The sequence below is a fragment of the Schistocerca gregaria genome, chromosome 2, assembly GCF_023897955.1.
Source record: "Schistocerca gregaria isolate iqSchGreg1 chromosome 2, iqSchGreg1.2, whole genome shotgun sequence".
NCBI lineage: Eukaryota > Metazoa > Arthropoda > Insecta > Orthoptera > Acrididae > Schistocerca > Schistocerca gregaria.
This window is the reverse complement of record NC_064921.1, coordinates 460,088,964-460,112,307: the sequence shown is the minus strand read 5'-3', so window position 1 is coordinate 460,112,307 and position 23,344 is coordinate 460,088,964. Positions and strand designations below refer to the sequence as shown.

At 36.8% G+C, this 23,344-nt stretch overlaps 1 protein-coding gene across 1 annotated transcript in view; it reads right to left on the bottom strand.

The window, feature by feature from the left end:
• Positions 1 to 23,344, bottom strand: part of LOC126325841 (alpha-tocopherol transfer protein-like) — a 98,325-nt gene that overhangs the window by 14,803 nt on the left and 60,178 nt on the right. Inside the window, exons 4-7 of the mRNA XM_049995336.1 lie at positions 13,802 to 13,952; positions 12,636 to 12,829; positions 12,433 to 12,543; positions 12,049 to 12,193 (exon numbers count right to left, since the gene is read on the bottom strand). Of these exons, the coding sequence (XP_049851293.1) occupies positions 12,049 to 12,193; positions 12,433 to 12,543; positions 12,636 to 12,829; positions 13,802 to 13,952 (601 nt within the window). The remainder of the gene's footprint in view (positions 1 to 12,048; positions 12,194 to 12,432; positions 12,544 to 12,635; positions 12,830 to 13,801; positions 13,953 to 23,344) is intronic.

Genomic DNA, 23,344 nt, shown 5'->3' with positions numbered 1-23,344 from the left:
AACAATGTGCACAGAGGAAAGGTCAACTGGAAGAACATTGCAAATATGACAGAAAGTGTGGCACAGAAAAACCAACAGATTTTGAACAGTCACTTGGATAGTGCCAGGGGCAAGGAAACTACCTACACTTTTAAAAAAATAAGTAACTGAAACTTTTGAGCATAAAGATATTGCTAATCAATGTTTACTACTAAAGACATTGTTATTAATGAAGTTTTATGTTCTTGAAAATCACTTTTTGAAGTTTTATAAAATAATGTGAGATTTTCGAATATTCAATGCTGTCACTGAAGAAATCATATATTTGTCATTTGTAGCTGTTGTTTCTGCTTCAGTGACTTTAAAACTCGAGTTCTGTAAAAGGTACACTAACAGGTGAAGAACTGAAGCAGTACAATTCTAAAAGTGCCAAGACATCACAATAAGAACTCTTGTTGTGACAGCATTTCTTTTACAGAGAATCTGGGGAAAAGGTCAAGTAACAAGAACATCTCATGGCACTTGTCTGGCAGGCACTAAATCATAATCCAAATGCTTGCTATAGATGTGGAAAAGTAAATCATATTAGAGCACAATGTAAAGAAGAGCGACTAAAAAAACACAAAAGTAACAACTCCACTACTGTAGGTGCAAATTCACTGGAAACAACTCATAGTGAAGACAATCTGGATGTCTTTGTTATGGCTAGAACTTGAACTGATAAAAAATAGAGTATTTTTTGGACTCAGGAGCAATGACACATATAATTAATTAACTCAGTCTTTAACTACTATCAGGAAACTTGAAGATGCTAAATAGGTATCTTTCTACCAATGTGCAATGTTGGTTAAGTTGTTAGCACATAAATTACAAATGGCTGGTTGTCACATTGGCTTAGGAAAGTCAGATGGCTCATTTCACAACCAAAATAAAACTGTATCTATAGGAAACAGAAAAGATTATGGATTGTATACTCTCGTAATCAAATAGACAAGGGAAAATTGGAATAGCTGTATTTTAGACAAAGATTTTGCTGTGTGGCAAAAATTTGGATGACTGAACAAGGCCAGGTGTTCAAAATCTGTAAATAAATGTTTGAGTTATAAAGAAGGTAATGCAGTTTATAACACACTAACTCATGCTTCACCTACAGCCAAATGAACATCTGAATTAATAGACAATGATGTGCTTGTTCCTATACAGCATGTGGGCTGCAGATTCCTCGACTTGCGCCATAGGGTGATGGGGTTCAGGGTTCTGCTGGATAGGTCAGGAGTCCACTACACGATGCAGCAAGCGGCTACACGGGTAGCAGGAGCTGTGTGGCATGGACTGGGCGGTTTTTTAGGTTAGATAGCCTCGGGCAAGTACAGAAAGGGCAACAGCTTCAAAGGGTGCAGGGAAAAGTCAGGACATGCGGGAACCAAGCAGCAATCGGTATTGTAATTGTAAACTGTCGAAGCTGCATTGGTAAAGAACCGGAATTTCAAGTGCTGATAGAAAGCACCGAAGCTGAAATGGTTATAGGTACAGAAAGCTGGCTGAAGCCAGAGATAAATTCAGCCAACATTTTTACAAAGGCAGAGTGTTTAGAAAGGATAGATTGCATCCAACCGGTGGTGGCGTGTTTGTCGCTGTTAGTAGTAGATTATCCTGTAGTGAAGTAGAAGTGGATAGTTCCTGCAAAATATTATGGGTGGAGGTTACACTCAACAACCGAGCTAGGTTAATAATTGGCTCCTTTTACCGACCTCCCGACTCAGCAGCATTAGTGGCAGAACAGCTGAGAGAAAATTTGGAATACATTTCACATAAATTTTCTCAGCATATTATAGTCTTAGGTGGAGATTTCAATTTACCAGATATAGACTGGGATACTCAGATGTTTAGGACGGGTGGTAGGGACAGAGCATCAAGTGACATTATACTGAGTGTACTATCTGAAAATTACCTCGAGCAATTAAACAGAGAACCAACTCGTGGAGATAACATCTTGGACCTACTCATAACAAACAGACCTGAACTTTTCGAATCTGTAAGTGCAGAACAGGGAATCAGTGATCATAAGGCCATTGCAGCATCCCTGAGTATGGAAGTTAATAGGAATATAAAAAAAAGGGAAGAAGGTTTATCTGTTTAGCAAGAGTAATAGAAGGCAGATTTCAGACTACCTAACAGATCAAAACGAAAATTTCTGTTCCGATGCTGACAATGTTGAGTGTTTATGGAAAAAGTTTAAGGTAATTGTAAAATGCGTTTTAGACAGGTACGTGTCGAGTAAAACTGTGAGGGACGAGAAAAACCCACCATGGTTCAGCAACAAAGTTAGGAAACTACTGCGGAAGCAAAGATAGCTCCACTCCAAGTCTAAACGCAGCCAAAACCTCTCAGACAAACAGAACCTAAACGATGTCAAAGTTAGTGTAAGGAGGGCTATGCACTAAGCGTTCAGTAAATTCGAAAGTAAAATTCTATGTACCGACTTTTTGACAGAAAATCCTAGGAAGTTCTGGTCTTACGTTAAATCAGTAAGTGGCTCAAAACAGCGTATCCAGACACTCCGGGATGATGATGGCTTTGAAAGAGAGGATGACACACGTAAAGCTGAAATACTAAACACCTTTTCCAAAGTTGTTTCACAGAGGAAGACCGCACTGCAGTTCCTTCTCTAAATCCTCGCACAAATGAAAAAATGGCTGACATCAAAATAAGTGTCCAAGGAATAGAAAAGCAACTGAAATCACTCAACAGAGGAAAGTCCTCTGGACATGACGGAATACCAATTCGATTCTACGCAGAGTAACAGCCATGTACCGCAAGTCTCTAGAGGAAAGGAAGGTTCCAAATGATTGGAAACGAGCACAGGTAGTCCCAGTCTTCAAAAAGGGTCGTCGAGCAGATGCGCAAAACTATAGACCTATATCTCTGACGTCGATCTGTTGTAGAATTTTAGAACATGTTTTTTGCTCAAGTATCATGTCGTTTTTGGAAACCCAGAATCTACTCTGTAGGAATCAACATGCATTCCGGAAACAGCGATCGTGTGAGACCCAACTCGCTTTATTTGTTCATGAGACCCATTAATTATTAGATACAGGCTCCCAGGTAGATGCTATTTTCCTAGACTTCTGGAAGGCATTCGATACAGTTCCGTACTGTCGCCTGATAAACAAAGTAAGAGGCTACGGAATATCAGACCAGCTGTGTGGATGGATTGAAGAGTTTTTAGCAAACAGAACACAGCATGTTGTTATCAATGGAGAGACGTCTACAGACGTTAAAGTAACCTCTGGCATGCCACAGGCGAGTGTTATGGGACCATTGCTTTTCCCAATATATGTAAATGACGTAGTAAATAGTGTCGGAAGTTATATGCGATGATGCTGTAGTATACAGAGAAGTTGCAGCATTAGAAAATTGTAGCGAAATGCAGGAAGATCTGCAGTGGATAGGCACTTGGTGCAGGGATTGGCAGCTGACCCTTAACATAGACAAATGTAATGTATTGCGAATACATAGAAAGAGGTATCCTTTATTGTATGATTATATGATAGCGGAACAAACACTGGTAGCAGTTACTTCTGTTAAATATCTGGGAGTATGCGTGCGGAACGATTTGAAATGAAATGATCATATAAAATTAATTGTTGGTAAGGCAGGTACCAGGTTGAGATTCATTGGGAGAGTCCTTAGAAAATGTAGTCCATCAACAAAGGAGGTGGCTTACAAAACACTCGTTCGACCTATACTTGAGTATTGCTCATCAGTGTGAGATCCTTACCAGATCGGGTTGACGGAGGAGATTGAGAAGATCCAAAGAAGAGCGGCGCGTTTCATCACAGGGTTATTTGGTAACCGTGATAGCATTACAGAGATGTTTAGCAAACTCAAGTGGCAGACTCTGCAAGAGAGGTGCTCTGAATCGCGGTGTAGCTTGCTCGTCAGGTTTTGAGAGGGTGCGTTTCTGGATGAGGTATCGAATATATTGCTTCCCCCTACTTATACCTCCTGTGGAGATCACAAATGTAAAATTAGAGAGATTCGAGCACACACGGAGGCTTTCAGACAGTCGTTCTTCCCGCGAACCATACGCAACTGGAACAGAAAAGGGAGGTAATGACAGTGGCACGTAAAGTGCCCTCCGCCACACTCCATTGGGTTGCTTGCGGAGTATGAATGTAGATGTAGATGTAGATTTAGATGTGTCTTGTGATGGAAAAAATCAAGCAATGAAAACTTTATGATGGAATAGCAACAATGTAGAAGGGATAGATGCTGTTCACCAAATAAGGAAAGCATTGAGTCATGGACATACACAAAGAAAAAGAATGCCATAAATATACTGCTTTTGGATTATGTCTTTTATCAGAAATAGAAAACACACACACATTCACACAGGCATGACTCATACACAATGATCACTGTTGTCTCCATGTGCTAAGGCCTGAATGCAACTGTGTCTCAGGTGATTGGTTGTTGTGCCCCCTCAGAGAGAATCTCTGCCCTTGTGAATCAACACCTTCATAACCTACCATCCCATAGAAAAGACATCAACCATTTCCTCCGCTGATTCACTACAGTTCCTGATCCTTACCATCAAGCACCTTGCTTGTCACTACCGATGTCACTTTGTTCTATACTAACATCCTCTAATGACAATGGCCTTGCCGCTATTCAGCATAACCTTTCCCAAAGTCCAACTGACTCCTAACCTACAGCCTCCTTCCTGGTCCTCATACCAACTATATACTCTTCTACTTTGAAGGCATTACCTACAATTATCCATTTTTGGACTACGTAGAGGAATCTTCCTAACCATGCAGAATCCCATACCTCTCAAATAGTTCATATTCATTGCTGACATCTTGATCTGAACTGAGGGTGAGGACATCCTATCCACATTCCTCCAAAACCTCAACAGTGTCTTCCCCATTCACTTCTCCTAGTCCTCGTCAGCCCAACAAGCCACCCTCCTCAATGTCAACTTCCACCTCAAGGTTGACTACATCGGTACCTCCAGTCACATCAAACTACCAACCACCAGGAATACCCCACTTTGACAGTTGCCATGCATGTCATATCAAGAAGTCCCTTCCCTACAGTCTAGCCACCTTATGTCATTGCATCTATATTCGCAATCATTCCTTCCCAAAATATGTCAAGAATCTCACTGAGGTGTTCACAGACAAAAATTACCCTCCCAACCTCGTTCAGAAACAAATCTCCCATGGCTTGGCTCCTCAGTTATCTCCCATCCCACACATATCTAGTCTGGGTATGAAGGAGCACTGCTCCTGTGACTCAATACCATCCAAGAATGGAGTAACTGAATCATATTCCCCATCAAGGTTTCAATTAGTTCTCTCTGAGCCCTGAAATGAGAAATATTCTCTTCACTAACCTACCCACTATCTCACAACAGTATTCTATGCCTATCCAACTTATGGAATATCCTTCTCTGTCCCTACTACACCCTTGCTCTCAACCCTTAACCCCCTGTCTCATGACTCATATGCCTGCAACAGTCCCAGATGCAAGACTTGTCCCATACATAATCTGACAATCATCTGCTACAGTTCTGTCAAATACATCTTGTACCCAATCAATGGCAGAGTTACTTGTGAGAGCATCCACACGATACCCAAACTTAGCTGCAACCACTGTCCCACAATCTACACGGGCCAAGATACAGCTGGACCTCCCAGTTGCTAAAGATACTGCATAACAGTATATGTTTCACTTTAACAACTGCTTCACAGCCTGTGCCATCTGGATTCCCTCCATCATTATCAGATTTTTATGAGTTGCAGTAAAATAACCTTCATTCAACCTTCACACAGGTACAGACTCTTTAATATTTCTCTCACTTTTCTCCTATCCCCCTTCTCTGTCTTGCAGAACAGCTTCCCAATGCTGTACCTGCAATCATGCCATAGTGCATGGAGATGACTGCAGTCATCTGTGTATGAGTTGTGCTTGTGTGAATGCCTGTGCGTTTTCTACTTCTGATGTAGGGCATAGTCCAAAAGCTGAATATTTCTATCATTCTTTATCATTGTGGTTGTCTACAGTGAAATACCTCCTTTTTGTGGTGGGTATCAATCTAACTTTTCATGGAAAGATATGTAAGGCGACTTTCTTTGATGATTATATGCACTTCATTGCAGTTTATAGTCTTCAATCAAAAATTGAAGTTTTTTATTATTTAAAACTATTTTATAGAATGGTTACTATTCATTTTAATATGAAAATCAGCAAACCTAAATGTGACTTTGGTCTTGAATGAATTTCAGATGAGATGAAGATATTCTTCAGGCAAGAGAACATACCATATGAGTTTACCATACAGCCAAAATTCTGTCTGGGATTTATACACAGAGAATCAATGGGATTGATCCGTACTCAATACACTAAATTCAAAAACTGAACAGATTCAGTACAGAAGAGTGAAAACAATGTAGCACACTGATGGAAGTCAACTCCAGTGAAGACATTTATGGAGACATGACCTGAAATAAATCATACAGAGAGCCACAGGAACTGAAACTGAGAGTAGCAAAGCACAAGCAGAAATGAACTTCATTTTTAAACTTTCTTTTAAAAAGGAGGACCTAGGTGCTAGGCTCCAATTTAATTCTTATGCTACTGAAAAAATAGTGATATCATTATTTGTGTCAGCTGGGTTAAGAAACAGATGAAATTACTAAAACTTAACAAGACCCCAAGCCTGATGGAATACCTAGTATATTCTACACACAGTTTGTAACTGAGATAACACCATTTTCAACCATGTAGATTCCTCAAATAAATAGCTTTATCATGGGTTGAAGAAAGGACAGAAGACAATCCTCGACAAGAAGTGCAGCAAAAGTTGTCCACAAAACTAACATTCAACACACTGATACTGGCTCCCAAATATCCTTTGATGAGTATCACACAAAACCTTATTAAGTAAAGTCTAATCATGTGGGTATCAAATTGAATTTGTGTCTGGTTTAAGAATTTCTTGGATGTAACACGTAATCTTGGATGAAGAGCAGTCAACCAAAGAAGAAGTAAATTCAGATGTGCCCGTAGTAGGTGTGTTGGGTACCCTTTTTCTGTATTAATGGCCTGGCAAACAATTTTAATAGCAAATTAAGACTTTTGTATGTGATATTGTTATCTGTATTGCATAACCATATGAAAAAAAAATATCACAACTATTCAGCCAGATTTTGATGAAATTTCAAAGTAGTGTGAAGATTGCCAACTAGCTTCCAATGTTCGGCATTACATGAAATATAGCATTCTCTACCTCTAATGCCAATGAGTCACAACTGGAATCAGTCAAAGCATACAAATTCCTGGGTGTAAGAACTTGTGTGGATATGAAATGGAATGGTCATATAGGCTCAACTGTAGGTAATGCGGGTGGCAGACTTTGGTTTATTGGCAGGATGCTAGGAAAACACAATCAATCTACAAATTAAATTTTTTATGAAACACACTTGTGATCCATCCTAATGGAAAGAGGAAAGGTCACAGGTTTATTTGACATATAGAAAACCCTCACAGAAATACAAACCACCTGAACTGGCAGACACTTGAAGATAGCTGTTCACTATCTTGTGAAAAACTACTTGCAAATTTTCAAGAACTTATATTATGTGAGGAGTCTAGGAATACAAATATTTCCAGTACAAACAATGAAGATGAAATTACACTCACTACAGCTTCCACAGAGCAATTTAACCAATCATTCTTTACACACTGTGAATGTGAATGGAAAGGGAAAAAAACCTAATATGTAGTATTGTACAGAGGGGAGCACCCTATGGAATTCAGAGTATTGCTGTAGCCATAGAACTGGTTGTTTAATTACACAATGACCACCTTAAAACTAGCGCAAGTGCATAAGTTAACTATTCTAACATATGTCAAAATAAACCTGGAGAAAGTTATTAAAATGGTGAGAAGCAAATTTCTCAATACCTTAAAGGAAGAACTGATGTCGACATACATCACATAGACAGAAATTCATGTTTTATTTTGTATTATGTTGATTCCAATTCAGGAATTAAAACAGATGGGAGATCTATAAGAAGATAAACATTTTACAGTCCGTAACAGAAGTAGAATATTTTGCTCTGGCTACAGCTGTAACAGAAATTCAAAGCCAGAGAAAATTTCTTTAAGCTTTTGAAAACTGTGAAAACTTAAGCAGTTTTTGATGTGGATAGGCCAGTTAGTTAACTGTTTACATCAACAAATGCCGTGTACAGATATTCATTAGAATTTTATATGTAAACTCTACAGCAAGGGACTCCTGAATGTACAGTGTATGAGACTCAAAGTTCAGGTGCACACATATTAGCAAAAGCAGATGAGGCTAGAGAGTTCAGTAAACTATGATTCAGGATTAAGGTAATGAAACTGAAGGAGAACTGATTTGTGTACCTTTTTTAATTTATATTCAAAATTTTCTATCCACATGTGATTCTGTGCTAACATCACTTGTTGTTGTTGTTGTGGTCTTCAGTCCTGAGACTGGTTTGATGCAGCTCTCCATGCTACTCTATCCTGTGCAAGCTTCTTCATCTCCCAGTACCTACTGCAGCCTACATCCTTCTGAATGTGCTTAGTGTATTCATCTCTTGGTCCCCCTCTATGATTTTTACCCTAGACGCTGCCTTCCAATACTAAATTGGTGTCTCAAAACATATCCTACCAACCAATCCCTTCTTCTAGTCAAGTTGTGCCACAAACTTCTCTTCTCCCCAATTCTATTCAATACCTCCTCATTAGTTATGTGATCTACCCATCTAATATTTAGCATTCTTCTGTAGCACCACATTTCAAAGCTTCTATTCTCTTCTTGTCTAAACTATTTATCATCCACATTTCACTTCCATACATACAAATACTTTCAGAAATGACTTCCTGACATTTAAATCTATATTCAATGTTAACAAATTTTTCTTCCTCAGAAACGCTTTCCTTGCCATTGCCAGTCTACATTTTATATCCTCTCCACTTCGAACATCATCAGTTATTTTGCTCCTCAAATAGCAAAACTCATCTACTACTTTAAGTGTCTCATTTACAAATCTAATTCCCTCAGCATCACCCAACTTCATTCGACTACATTCCATTATCCTCATTTTGCTTTTGTTGATGTTCATCTTATACCCTAATTTCAAGACACTGTCCCTTCTGTTCAACTGCTCTTCCAAGTCCTTTGCTGTCTCTGACAGAATTACGATGTCAGCGGCAAACCTCAAAGTTTTTATTTCTTCTCCATGGATTTTAATACCTATTCCGAAGTTTTCTTTTCTTTCCTTTATTGCTTGCTCAATACACAGACTGAATAACATTGGGGATAGGCTACAACCCTGTCTCATTCCTTTCCCAATCACTGCTTGCCTTTCATACCCCTCGACTCTTATAACTGCCATCTGGTTACTGTACAAATTGTAAATAGCCTTTCACTCCCTGTATTTTACCCCTGCCTCCTTCAAAATTTGAAAGAGAGTATTCCAATCAACATTGTAAAAAGTTTCTCTAAGTCTACAAATGCTAGAAACAGAGGTTTGTCTTTCCTTAATCTTTCTTCTAAGATAAGTCATAGTGTCAGTATTGCCTCACGCGTTCCTACATTTCTGCAGAATCCAGACTGATCTTCCCCGAGGTCGAGGTCGGCTTCTGTCAGTTTTTCCATTCATCTGTAAAGAATTCGCGTTAGTATTTTGCAGCTGTGATTTATTAAACTTATAGCTCGGTAATTTTCACATCTGTCAACACCTGCTTTCTTTGGGATTGGAATTATTATATTCTTCTTGAAGTCTGAGGGTATTTCGCCTATCTCATACATCTTGCTCACCAGTTTTGACAGGACTGGCTCTCCCAAGGCTGTCAGTAGTTCTAATGGAATGCTGTCTACTCTGGTGGCCTTGTTTTGACTCAGGTCCTTCAGTGCTCTGTCAAACTCTTCACGCAGCACCATTTCTCCCATTTCATATTCATCTAGATCCTCTTCCATTTCCATAATATTGTCCTCAAGTACATCGCCCTGGTATAGACCCTCTATATACTCCTTCCACCTTTCTGCATTCCCTTCTTTGCTTAGAACTGGGTTTCCATCAAAGCTCTTGATATTCATACAAGTGGTTTTCCTTTCTCCACAGGTCTCTTTAATTTTCCTGTAGGCAGTATCTATCTTACCCCTAGTGAGATAAGCCTCTACATCCTTACATTTGTCCTCTAGCCATCCCTGCTTAGCCATTTTGCACTTATTGTCAATATCATTTTTGAGACGTTTGTATTCCTCTTTGCCTGCTTCATTTACTGCATTTTTATATTTTCTCCTTTCATCAATTAAATTCAATATTTCTTCTGTTATCCAAGGGTTTCTACTAGCCCTCATCTTTTTACCTATTTGACCCACTGCTGCCTTCACTATTTCATCCCTCAAAGCTACCCATTCTTCTTCTACTGTGTTTCTTTCCCCCATTCCTGTCAATTGTTCCCATACGCTCTCCGTGAAACTCTGTACGAACTCTGGTTTAGTTTATCCAAGTCCCATCTCCTTAAATTACCACCTTTTTGTAGTTTCTTCAGTTTTAATCTACAGTTCATAACCAATAGATTGTGGTCAGAGTCCACATCTGCCCCTGGAAATGTCTTACAATTTAAAACCTCATTCCTAAATCTCTGTCTCACCATTATATAATCTATCTGATATCTTTTAGTATCTCCAGGGTTCTTCCATTTATACAACCTGCATTCATAATTCTTGAACCAAGTTGTTAGCTATGATTAAGTTATGCACTGTGCAAAATTCTATCAGGCAGCTTCGTCTTTCATTTCTTAGCACCAATCTGTATTCACCTCCTATGTTTCCTTCTCTCCCTTTTCCTACTCTCGAATTCCAGTAACCCATGACTATTAAATTTTCATCTCCCTTCACTACCTGAATAATTTCTTTGCTTTCATCATACATTTCATCAATTTCTTCATCATCTGCAGAGCTAGTTGGCATATAAACTTGTACTACTGTAGTAGGCATAGGCTTTGTGTCTATCTTGGCCACAATAATGCGTTCACTATGCTGTTTGTAGGAGCTTACCCACACTCCTACTTTTTTTATTTGTTATTAAACCTACTCCTGCATTACCCCTATTTGATTTTGTGTTTATAATCCTGTATTCACCTGACCAAAAGTCTTGTTCCTCCTGCCACCGAACTTCACTAATTCCCACTATATCTAACTTTAACCTATCCATTTCCCTTTTTAAATTTTCTAACCTACCTGCCTGATTAAAGAATCTGACATTCCACGCTCCGATCTCTAGAACACCAGTTTTCTTTTTCCTGATAATGACATCCTCTTGAGTAGTCCCTGCCTGGAGATCCGAATGGGGGACTATTTTACCTCTGGAATATTTTACCCAAGAGGACGCCATCATCATTTAATCATACAGTAAAAGAGGCATGCCCCGGGAAAAATTATGGCTGTAGTTTCCTCTTGCTTTCAGCCGTTCACAGTAGCAGAACAGCAAAGCCAGTTTGGTTAGTGTTACAAGGCCAGATCAGTCAACCATCCAGACTGTTGCCCCTGCAACTACTGAAAAGGCTGCTGCCCCTCTTCGGGAACCACACGTTTGTCTGGCCTCTCAACAGTTACCCCTCCGTTGTGGTTGCACCTAAGGTACGGCTATCTGTAATGTTGAGGCACGCAAGCCTCCCCCACCAAAGGCAAGGTCCATGGTTCATGGGGCGGAACATCACTTCACATACATGTTCCACTGTTCACATCTCAGTTTCCCCATTAATTTAATAACATCACATACAGTTATTAAATTAATGGGAAAACTGAGATGTGAACAGTGGAGTTTCTTGTCAAACTGGGCTTTTATTTTTGCAGAGGAAATCAAGTACAGAAATTTAATTCTCAAAACAATGACATTCTTAGGAAAAAGTATTACCTTAGTTTTGAAGATCTGAGCTAGTCAAATTTATAAATGTCAAGTCCTATCAATGCTGTTCTTACTACATAACAGAGTTTGTGATAATTCATGAAGTTATTACCTGCAATCTTATCTTCATGTTGGTGAAGTTTATTTCTGAAACTAGTGAAATTGAAATTTGGAAGCATTCCTCCCAGTTGTTGTGGTAAAATTTCATAAGGTATGTGTGTGTGCAGTGAAGACATGTCAGCACCATGAAAGTGAATCTGAAAAATCATTTAACAGTGAAATATCAGCATTGAAAATAGGAACACAGTATTTTTATCTCAAAAATTAAAATTAAAATGAAAAAATGACCCAGCCTCAAGAGGGCATTTTTTTTCTTTTGTAGTGAACTTCTTTAAATTTCTGTCTTTTTATTTATTAAAACATCAAACTAACGACTCATGAAAAAGAAGTAGTCTCTTACAGAGTGAACACATTCTCATTAAAATAAAACACTTACCCTTCTCCTCATCTTTTCTTTCATAAACTGCTTTGCCAATGCAAAAAAAGGTGCAAAAAGTTTTGGATGGTTTACAATATGAATACTTTTAAGCCTTAGTGGAAAACTACCCTGAAACATGACATCATTCTATAACATGGAAAAACTGGGTACCTTTATCTGACATAATTTGAAAATATAGGAATCAAAAATAAATTCCTTACCTGAAACATTTTAATAAATAAAGACAATGTTTTTGGTGTTGCATGAATTGCGTGTTGAAATCCAAATCCTTTTAGATCCACAATGACAGTTATACCAGAAATTTGAACATATTGATCTTCACAACAAAATAAAATCACTGTTGTTATTAGCTGAAAACACTCTTCTACTGTAACTTTTCTGAAATCTGTGTTTTCTGTAAGATTGTGAAATTACTAACGTCAGTCAGCAGCTAACAATACTTAATTAGAAATTAAAAGTGATCTATGATGATGACATCAAAAGACTATTATAGTATAAAAGATTTTAGTGTCATAAACAATATTAGGAAAACAATAGGACAACATTCACTAAACATGAACTGTTGAGTTGTAGACAGACACAATGGAAAGACTTACACATAGCTTTCAGCCATAGCCTTCTTCAGCAAAGAAGACATGCACACTTTCACACAGGCAAGCACACTTCATGCACAGATGACAACTACCACCAGCAGCTCTGACCACAATGTGACTGTCACGTGAATAGCAATCTGCCATGTGGCAGGAAAGACTGCCAAGCACAGTGTCAGGAGGTTGGGGGAGAAGCAAAAAGTTAGGGAGGGGTGCAGGGAAGGGGAAAGGATGAGTGGTACATTGACAGAAGGCTGCACACAAAAAGGGTGAGGGAATATGACAAGGGAGGAGGTGATCAGACAAGGGGTCAGAAAATGTTGGGTGGCAGTTGCATGGATGGTAGGTTACTGTAGGATGAATCTGGGATAGTTTCAAGAACAGAGAATGTGTTGTAATGACAACTCCCATCTGCACAGTTCAGGAAAGCTAGTGGTGGAAGGGTCATGTGTGTGTGAGGTATGTTTGCTTCTGGTAATATGTGTGTGTTCTCTTTGCTGAAGAAAGCTTTGGCTGAAAGCTATAATGTGTAACAGTCTTCTTGTTGTGCCTTTGTGCAGCTCAATGGGCCAGCTTTACAGTGACTAGCAATCTACACTTTTCATGGTATTGGTGATATACCAACTCGGAGTTTCCATTGTTTAATGTCATAAAAAGTATCTATCATGATACTGATGAGTTCACAATATCACAGTGAATTATCAATAACATTTTTAAACAACAAATATTTAACAAGTAAATAAATAAAATTCATTATCTTTTAAAATGTCACTTACCCACTCTTATGATGACTACAGCTCTTTCATCATCATCTTTTTGTTCTAAAACAGTCATTGCTTCTATATCATAAATGTTACTTTTCTCTGATGGAAGGTAAGGTTCAAGGTGTTCTGGAAAAGACTCCTTCATTTCATAGAAGTTTTCCAGCTATGGAAAGTCCAAGAAAGGAGTTAATTGATTACTGCTAAAATATAACATGGAGGAATCAGCAACGGTGGTTGAAAATGTTTAAGAAACTGTTGGTTGTGAGAACTTCAAAATTCAGTTTACCTTAATGCTTGAAAATAAAGATTAATTCATAGTCTTTAAAAAGCCATAATATGAATTACTGCAGAAAAATATAGATTTGCAATTAAAAAGTAAATTTATGTTTCTTGTGACAAAAACTCAATTATTTAATGTACTGCCAAAATAGTGTACTGATCAGTCAGCTCGCTGAAAATCTAGGATTAAAATTTGTAGACACTAGCATCAGAAAGAGTGCTAAACCACAATGAAGCTTAATGGACCATGGAGTGAATACAAAATTTGCAGTACAAGGACCAATAATAAACTGGAAAAGCTATTAAAGCTTCAGAAAAATAAAATTGAAGTGGAAGCACACATGGCTTTGGCAGTGCATTAAAATCAGGTAGGATGCATGTCAAGGAAATTAGCAGCACAATCATATCTTAATGTGTTATGTATGCACGCACCATCATAAGCAATGCCCTTTTTCCATTTTGCATATAGACTTCAAATCTCTGATAGTCATGCCTGTATCTGTTATGGCCATGTAAAACTCTAATGGGGCATGCAACCACATGTTGCCTATTGCCCTGAACTGATGTGTGGAATATAATATGCTTTAAACAGAATAATTTTTATTGTGATGTAGCTTGATAGCAACCAAGGGCATGAAATCAGATAAGTGCTAAGCAATGAAGTAAAGGAACAAATTATAAAATCTCCAAGATTCTCTTTCTTACACTTCAGGCCAAATCTGTAAGATTTCACTTCATGCCCTTCACTGGTTTCTGTTCAAATGATCTACATATTATCTTGCAGCTCTTCTTTATTGCAGAATTGTACTTTGAGGTATTCTTTCTCATGAATCATCCAGCTCTAAACCTGATGATCTCCTTACAGCTAAATTCATTCTGCAGTGCTTAAATCTGGTTGATCTAGTGTCTTTTGAACTATACCTGTCTCTTCTACACACACATCTTATGAGGCTTTGTTTTTCTGTTTGATGTAATTATCACTATAACAAACTCCTGCTAGGTGGGTTGTTTAAATAACTATTCTGTGCAACTCTAGATTTCATTCCTTCTTCTAAACTTTTGCCACTATTATGCTTAGTAGATTTATTTAACAATGACATATGTTTGTCCTATTGTTTTAGCTGCAGTTTTTACTGTTGCAGGTTAGGTTACTCATTCTGTTACAAACTACTTGTGTCATGTATCTGCATATCCTAAATGTAGCTTCACTATCTGAGTCATGTGATAAGGGATCACTCTTCAGGAGATCTTTCTGCTGATTTAGTAGCATTCCTTCAGGTGCTTCCATAGTCACTAAAACTTTATTCCATTTCAAGTTATACACTGTGGGATTGGTAACAAAACTAGACAGAGGGTTGTTTAACATTTGAATTATTCTTGCACTTGCCACTGTCAATCTCTCTCTGTCTCCTACATCCTCACCCTCACCCCAGTTCACCCAGCTGGTCATCAGTCTGGTTTGATACCATCTGCTACCATTTTCTTCTCCTGTGCCAATCTCTTGATTTTGGAGTAGCACTTACATCCAACATCCTCAATTATTTGTTGGCTATATTCCAATTTCTGTTATCAATTAAAATTTTTTCCCTCTATGGCTTCCTATGGAAGTTACTCCCTAGTGCTTTAGCACATGTTCTACCAACCTGTCCCTTTTCCACAAAGCCCTTTAGTAGATAATACTGTAGAGAACTTCCTCATTTCTTATCTTATTCATCCACTTAGCCTGCTTTTACAACACCACATCCCAAAAGATTTGATTCTCTTCTGTTCCAGTTTTCTCACAGTCAATGACTAACTTGGTACAGTGCTGTGCTCCAAACAACATTATTATAAATTTCCTCCTCAAATTAAGACCTAAGTTTGGTATTACACTTCTCTTTGTGAGAAATGCTCTCTTTGCCTCTGCTTCTTATATCTTCATAGTTTCATCTGTTATGTTTTAATTCACTTCTGTGGTAGGGTGGCAGTTTTGTTTTATCAAAAGATTTCCATGTTTTACCAGGTTGAAAATCCAGTTTTCCATGAACCAGTTTTTGTTGTAAATGAGAGAAAATTTTTCTTTACTACTTTCCATAAAAGCAAATGAAAGTTATTGAGTTGCCACATCACACATTTGTGATTATTTCAAGTGCAGCTACATTTTATAGTTTTATCAACAATTCTGTGACCTATAATATCTAGTCACTCACTTCATTATCCATCTTTTAATGTCTCACCACTGTGTGATAACATCAACTGAAAGAGAAATTATTGCAGTAACATGCTTCAAACTACAGTTACAAGAATGAAGTTTCAATAGACTTCGATAGCAATGATGCATAACATTTCAAATATGAGTTCTTAATATTAGATATACTAATGGCTTGAAGCACGAAACTGTCAGAAAGTTATTGAAGTGCTACTTTGCACTGAAATTAGTGCAAAATAACTGAATCCAGTAAACTGTGTCCTGCAGCTTACCTAAATTATCCAGAGTAAGACTCTTTTAGTGATGGGTGTACATCTGCATTTTCATAACAGCTATCAATTTTCAATAGTGCTGCCCACAGTTTACTTATTCTTGTATATCAAATACAGTGTTGACATAGTGTTTTGTGGAAAACTTTAATGTACTAATGAAACTGACAAACTTGTACAAAGTGTGTGCTACAAAAGGTAGCACAAGACTGCCACATGTGTGGTCTGTGCCACAGCACTTAAGTTTAATCACAATAATGCTTTACATATCAGACTACTTATTATGAACAAATTTTTACTGGAGTTACAGTTAACAGTTTAAAGGTTTACATAAATTGACTTTTACAAAAGCAATGACACACTGTGGAGTACATATTCTGATAACAAGTTTACAAAATGTACTAATGGTACTGTGTGAAACCATAGCTCAAACTGTTAACAATATTTTTAATTGGCATTTCAATTACTATCAAATCACTGTTAGCTGCATTATGCTAACATAGTTTTGAAATTATTACTTAACATACTTTTACAGAATCTTTGACTATTGCTGTAGAAATCTGACATGCTTCGACTGGAAATGATTACATATTGACAATTGCAGGAATATTTTATAATTTGATGATTACATAATACTGACTGTGTATTTCAAAGCTATTTAAATATGGCATATGAAACAAGTTAAAGTTGAAATAGCAATAAATACATGATAAAATACAGTTAATTGGTTTTCACAATGAGCAAGTACTATACACAACACTGGTATTGTACTCTAAGATTGATGTTGTGAATGAGTTGGCATCAAAAACTATGGCTGGTGTAGTACTGTATGGAAGGTTGTGTGTCATCCCACTCTGCCATGTTACAAACCTGGGTCTTCGATTCTAATCTAAAAAACACATACACAAATATGGATTCATATTTATATATTTTTGTTATATTAAAAGTTCACCTTCGCTTTTGTTTGAATGATAAATTCATAGTCACAAGACAAATTTCCATGTGCACATTACACTGCATCATACTCAAAATTGTGCAATGGGAAACAGGCAAACTGAAGGGTGCAATGAACATCAGACCTATTCAGTTCACCTATATTGCCTATCTCTACAACCAATTGTTTCCAAGGCATAAAGTCAAGAGTGATTTATGACATTTCTTTCCATTAACAAGCAGTTCAGCTCCCCTTAGAGTGTCTCAGAATTCCCTGAGACTTTCAGAATTTCCTGGGCTTTCACAATTTCCTAAGACTTTCCTGACTTTTACAATATATTCAATTTCTTTGAGAGCCCAAATTTTACTTCACTTTATCTTCTATGTAGTCCCAACTCTGATAGTAAGTTTATCACTATTCTTATTTCTGATACTCCTGATTACTTTTGTCTGCTTTTCTATACTCTCAGTCAATATTCTGTGATCATTAACATGTTCATTTTATTCATCAGGTCCTGTAATACACCCTCAGATTCACTGAGGGTAGCAATGACATCAGTGAATCTTCCCTTTAATATCTATTCAACCTAAGTCCTACTTCCGGATTTTTGTCTTGTTTCCACCATTGCCTCCACAAAGGCTCAAGAGAAGATATGGGAAACTACCACCCAATCTCTATTCTCCAAATTTTCTAAAAAATATTTGAAACAGTGGTAGTAGCGCAAATCGAAAAATTTATAGAAAAATCAAACATACTGTCAGATAATCAATATGGCTTTCAGAAAGGCAAAAACACAATAAATGCCACAAATCAGTTTGTGAAAAAAATTTATTCTGCCTTAGACAAGTCTAGCAAAGTTGCAGGAATGTGCTGTGACCTCACAAAAGCAATTGATTGTGTAAACCATCAATTGCTCCTATATAAAATGGAAAAATATGGAATTGGAGGTCGTGTTTTAGAGTGTTTCAAGTCACATCTCACAAAGAGAAAACAAAGAGCAGTTATATCATCAAGCAAGGGAAATTTCTTCTCTGAATGGATGATTATTTCACAAGGCATTCCACAAGGCTCAATTCTGGGTTAAATTTTATTCTTACTTTATATAAATGACTTGCCACTAAACATAAATTAACACTCAGTTTTATTTGCTGATGATATGTCTGCCCTCATCGAAAATAATCACTCAGAACAAATTCCCTCAACTGTCACAAATCTACTAGACAGTTTAGAAAAATGGGTTAAAATTGAATATTGGAAAAACACATTTAGTAAAGTTTAAAACTAAAAACTCTAAGACAAATGAAATTCATATTACTTGCAGAAACCAGGAAATGAAAGAATCAGATTGTGTTAAATTTTTAAGAATACATTTGGACCAAAATTTGTCCTGGTCTTCACATATAGAATACTTAGCCAATATGTTAAACAGCCTGACATTTGCTATGAAGATTTTGTCATATTCAACAAGCATGGAGACAAGAAAAGTAGTTCATTACAGCTATTTTGAAGCTGTTTTAAGGTACTGCATTATAATTTGGGGTAATAAAAGCAAAATCATAAGAATATTAAAATTACAAAAATCAACTGTTATGTAATGCAAGGCCAAAAGAATCTTGTCACCCACTGTTAAAAAATCTAAAAATATTAAGTGCCCCCTGTTTGTACATCAGAGAACTGATTATTTTTGTATACAGTACCCCTACATTATTCACAGACAACAATTTTAAGCATCATTACAGCACTAGGAATAAGACGAACTTCATGCTGCCTACTCACAAGGTAAAGTTATATGCACAAACGCCAGAATATAAGGGCAAGAAAATCTACAATATGTTAAAAAAGAAACAAATAAACAGCATGGAGCTAGGGCAACTGAAACCAAAGATGCACAAGTTATTACTCCGTAGAAGAATTTATGAATGATGATGTGGAAGTCTGAGCAAGGAAACATCACCTGTAAATTAGGCTTAGTGGTTTTGTGTCGAATAAATGTTTGTAAAAATATGTTCACTATGTAAATTCTGTTGTTACATATTACTTTGTAATATAAACAGGAGTGTTGATATATTGTTTTTGTAATACTGTATACACAAATTGCAATTGCAATGTAAATGTAATGTTGACGAATCCCCAGTACATCAGATCTGTGATATGACTTTGTATGTTATGGGATAATAAAAATTCTGATTCTGATTCTGAAATAAAAACTAGTGCTACATTGTTCTTCATTTCTTGGTACTGTTCACTCCACACAATATACACATCTTATATGATAATATAACATTACACATACTATCATCTGATGTCAGGACCATGACAACAATGTTTGGCTTCCATTTTAGTACATAGATTCCAATTTACTCACCTTAAATATTGAGCCAGCACCCCTTCATAACGTGGAATAACACAATTTGTGCCATTAATTGTACAATTTAATTTTATGGTACAAAATGTTGTTTTGAATTCAGTTTTATATTAGTTCCCTGTACATTGTTTCCCCTATGGGAAGGGTTTTGAGTGACTGTTTCTTCCCACCAACTTGTGTATATATTTTTTTATCTCTGAATTTATGGTAATGAAATAAGGGTATACATGCATAGGTCACACAATAAATGTCTTATACTTCTTGAATAATAACTTGCAAGTCCCAGACTTCTAGATTAGTACACATAAAATTAATGACAGCTAACTTACATAATTCTGTAATACAGAAATGGCTGTTTAGTTAATGAACAATGAGAATACTTGCTTATTAATCAAGCTACCTTCAGTTGTTTTATCCTAAGAACTACTCAGTTCTCATAATGCTGAAATGTAGGTAAATTGCTATAATTCATTGCATTTTTTCCCTCTGCAGTCCTGTGGTACAACATTCTGAGTAAATGCTACTACAATTCATGCAGTTCTTAGGTTAGAAAAATAAGATGTGAAAACACTAAATGAGAAAATGGCCATCCTTCAAGAACATATTCATGGCACTAGTGATATACATTCTTCTGAGCTATTACACATACACCATGATGATGAAAACTATACATACGCCATAATGATGAAAGCTATACATACAAATCAATATTGACATGCAGATGTAGGGTATTAAACATAGCCATAAATGTTCACTGAGTGTCTACAGTCCTCATAAAAGTGAAGAATGCTCTAACACTGGTGAACAACAGTTTTTAACAAGCTATGAACAATTTAAAATTTAATATTAATGATGCACGGACATTGTAAAGGCAAACTGAGAATTTCCCCACTGAACATAACTTGTTTTATTACTAAGTGAATTTTTATTATTGTATACTATTTAGTTTGGAAGTAACACTTCACACTGTAAAATGAAGTCTAAAGTACAAGCTGATATCTCAAATTATTTCCAGCAAAAGAAAAGTTATATCTCTGTTAATAGTGGTACTTTTTCCAGTATACAAAAAACTACTCAAAAATATAAAACTTATTCTCATACAATTCATTTAAAAAATTTAGTAACATAGTAGTGGTGTAAAGGAGATAGAGAAGATGACTGAATTAAATATGTTCAAAAAGACAGCTAAAATATTCTTCATAAACAATGCACATTACACAATTACAGATTACTTAGATGACACAGAGTGGAGGTTAATAATGAAAAGTGATAACTACAACACCCTATCACATTACAATATGTGATCACAATTTAATGCTTTTAAAAGAAAATCACATTTCAAGGATCTATAGTCACAACAGTAATGTCTTGTCACTCTCCCAACTTTAACATCTCACTGATTGTGCATAGTTGTAGGCTTATGGATCTAGAGTCTGTCCTCCACACAAAGTTAGTGGATGGGACAGAGAAGCATGCTTGTAGTTCAGGAGACAGTGGGAATCCTTCGCCTGTGCAGTGATAAAGAGCAAATCATGTTTTATATTATAAGGGGCAATCAAAAAGTTTCAAGTTGAGAATTTTGCTGCAGCATATGTGCAACATAGTATGACTCCAATGTGGATATATTTATTTATTTGCATGCCAAGTTCTGTAGGAATAAGTTGAGGAACAAATCTCCAAGGTCATGGAACGTGCCAGTACATGAACTTACAACATGAAAGTAATAACAGATAAAAATAAATGTTCATGAACCTGAAAGAAAATCAGTCCATAAGTTTAAGCAAACACTATCAGCGATACAATGAAAATCAGCTTAATTTTTCAAGGAATCCTCGAAAGAATAGAAGGAGTGACCCACGAGGAAACTCTTCAGTTTCAATTTGAAAGCACGTGGATTACTGCTAAGATTTTTGAATTCGAGAGGCAGCTTATTGAAAATGGATGCAGCAGTATAGTGCACACCTTTCTGCACAAGAGTTAAGGAAGTCCGATCCAAATGGAGGTTTGATTTCTGCCGAGTATTAACGAAGTGAAAGCTGCTTATTGTTGGAAATAAACTAATATTGGTAACAAGAAACGACAATAAGGAATATACATATTGAGAGGCCAATGTCAAAATACCCAGACTCGTGAACAGAGGTCGACAAGAGGTTCATAAACTCACACCACTTATTGCCCGAACCGCCCGTTTCTGAGCTAAAAATATCCTTCTAGAATGGGAAGAGTTACCCCAAAACATAATACCATATGACAGAAGTGAATGAAAATAAGAAAAAGTAGACTAATTTATGTGTCGAAGTATCACTCACTTTCGATACCGTTCGAATAGTGAAAGTGCCAATATTAAGTCTTTGAACAAGATTCTGAACGTGGGCTTTCCACAACAGCTTACTATCTATCTGAACACCTAGGAATTTGAACTGTTCAGTTTCACTAATCATATGCCCGTTCTGTGAGATTAAAATTTCAGGTTTCGTTGAATTGTATGTTAGAAACTATAAAAACTGAGTCTTACTGTGATTTAACGTTAGTTTATTTTCTACAAGCCATGAACTGAGGTCATGTACTGCACTACTTGAAACCGAATCAATGTTGCACACAACATCCTTTACTACCAAGCTAGTGTCATCAGCAAATAGAAGTATTTTAGAGTTACCCATAATACTAGAGGGCATATCATTTATATGAATAAGGAACAGGAGCGGCCCCAACACTGATCCCTGGGGCACCCCCCCCCCCCCCCCCCCCCCCCCCACTTGACAGTACCCCACTCAGATCCCACATCACAGCCGTTATCAACATTGTGAATAATGACCTTTTGCTGTCTGTTGCTAAAGTAAGAGGTGAACCAAATGTGAGCTACTCCCCTTATTTCGTAATGGTCCAACTTCTGGAGCAATATTGTGAGATCAACACAGTCAAATGCCTTTGTTAAATCAAAAAATACGCCAAGCGTTCGAAACTTTTTGTTTAACCCATCCAGTACCTCACAGAGAAAATAGAATATAACATTTTCAGTTGTCAAATTACTTCTAAAGCTGAACTGTACATTTGATAACAAGTCGTGTGATATAAAATGATCAATTAACCTTACATACACAGCCTTTTCGATAACTTTTGCAAAAACTGATGGCATAGAAATAGGTCTAAAATTATCTACATTATCCCTTTATCCCTTTTTATAAAGCGGCTTTACTACTGAGTACTTTAATCGGTCAGGAAACTGACCATTCATTAAGGACAAATTACAAATATGGCTAAATACAGGGCTAACATGTGCAGCAAAGTACTTAAATATTCTACTAGACACTCCATCATAACCATGAGAGTCCTTAGTCTCCAGTGATTTAATTATTGACTCAGTCTCCCACTTGTCTATACCACAGAGGAGTATTTCAGATGTCAATCTCGGACAGGCATTTGCTAAGAAATTTATATGATTTCCTGTAAAAACTAAATTTTTATTTAATTCACCAGCAATGCTCAGAAAATGGTTGTTAAATACTGTACATATATCTGA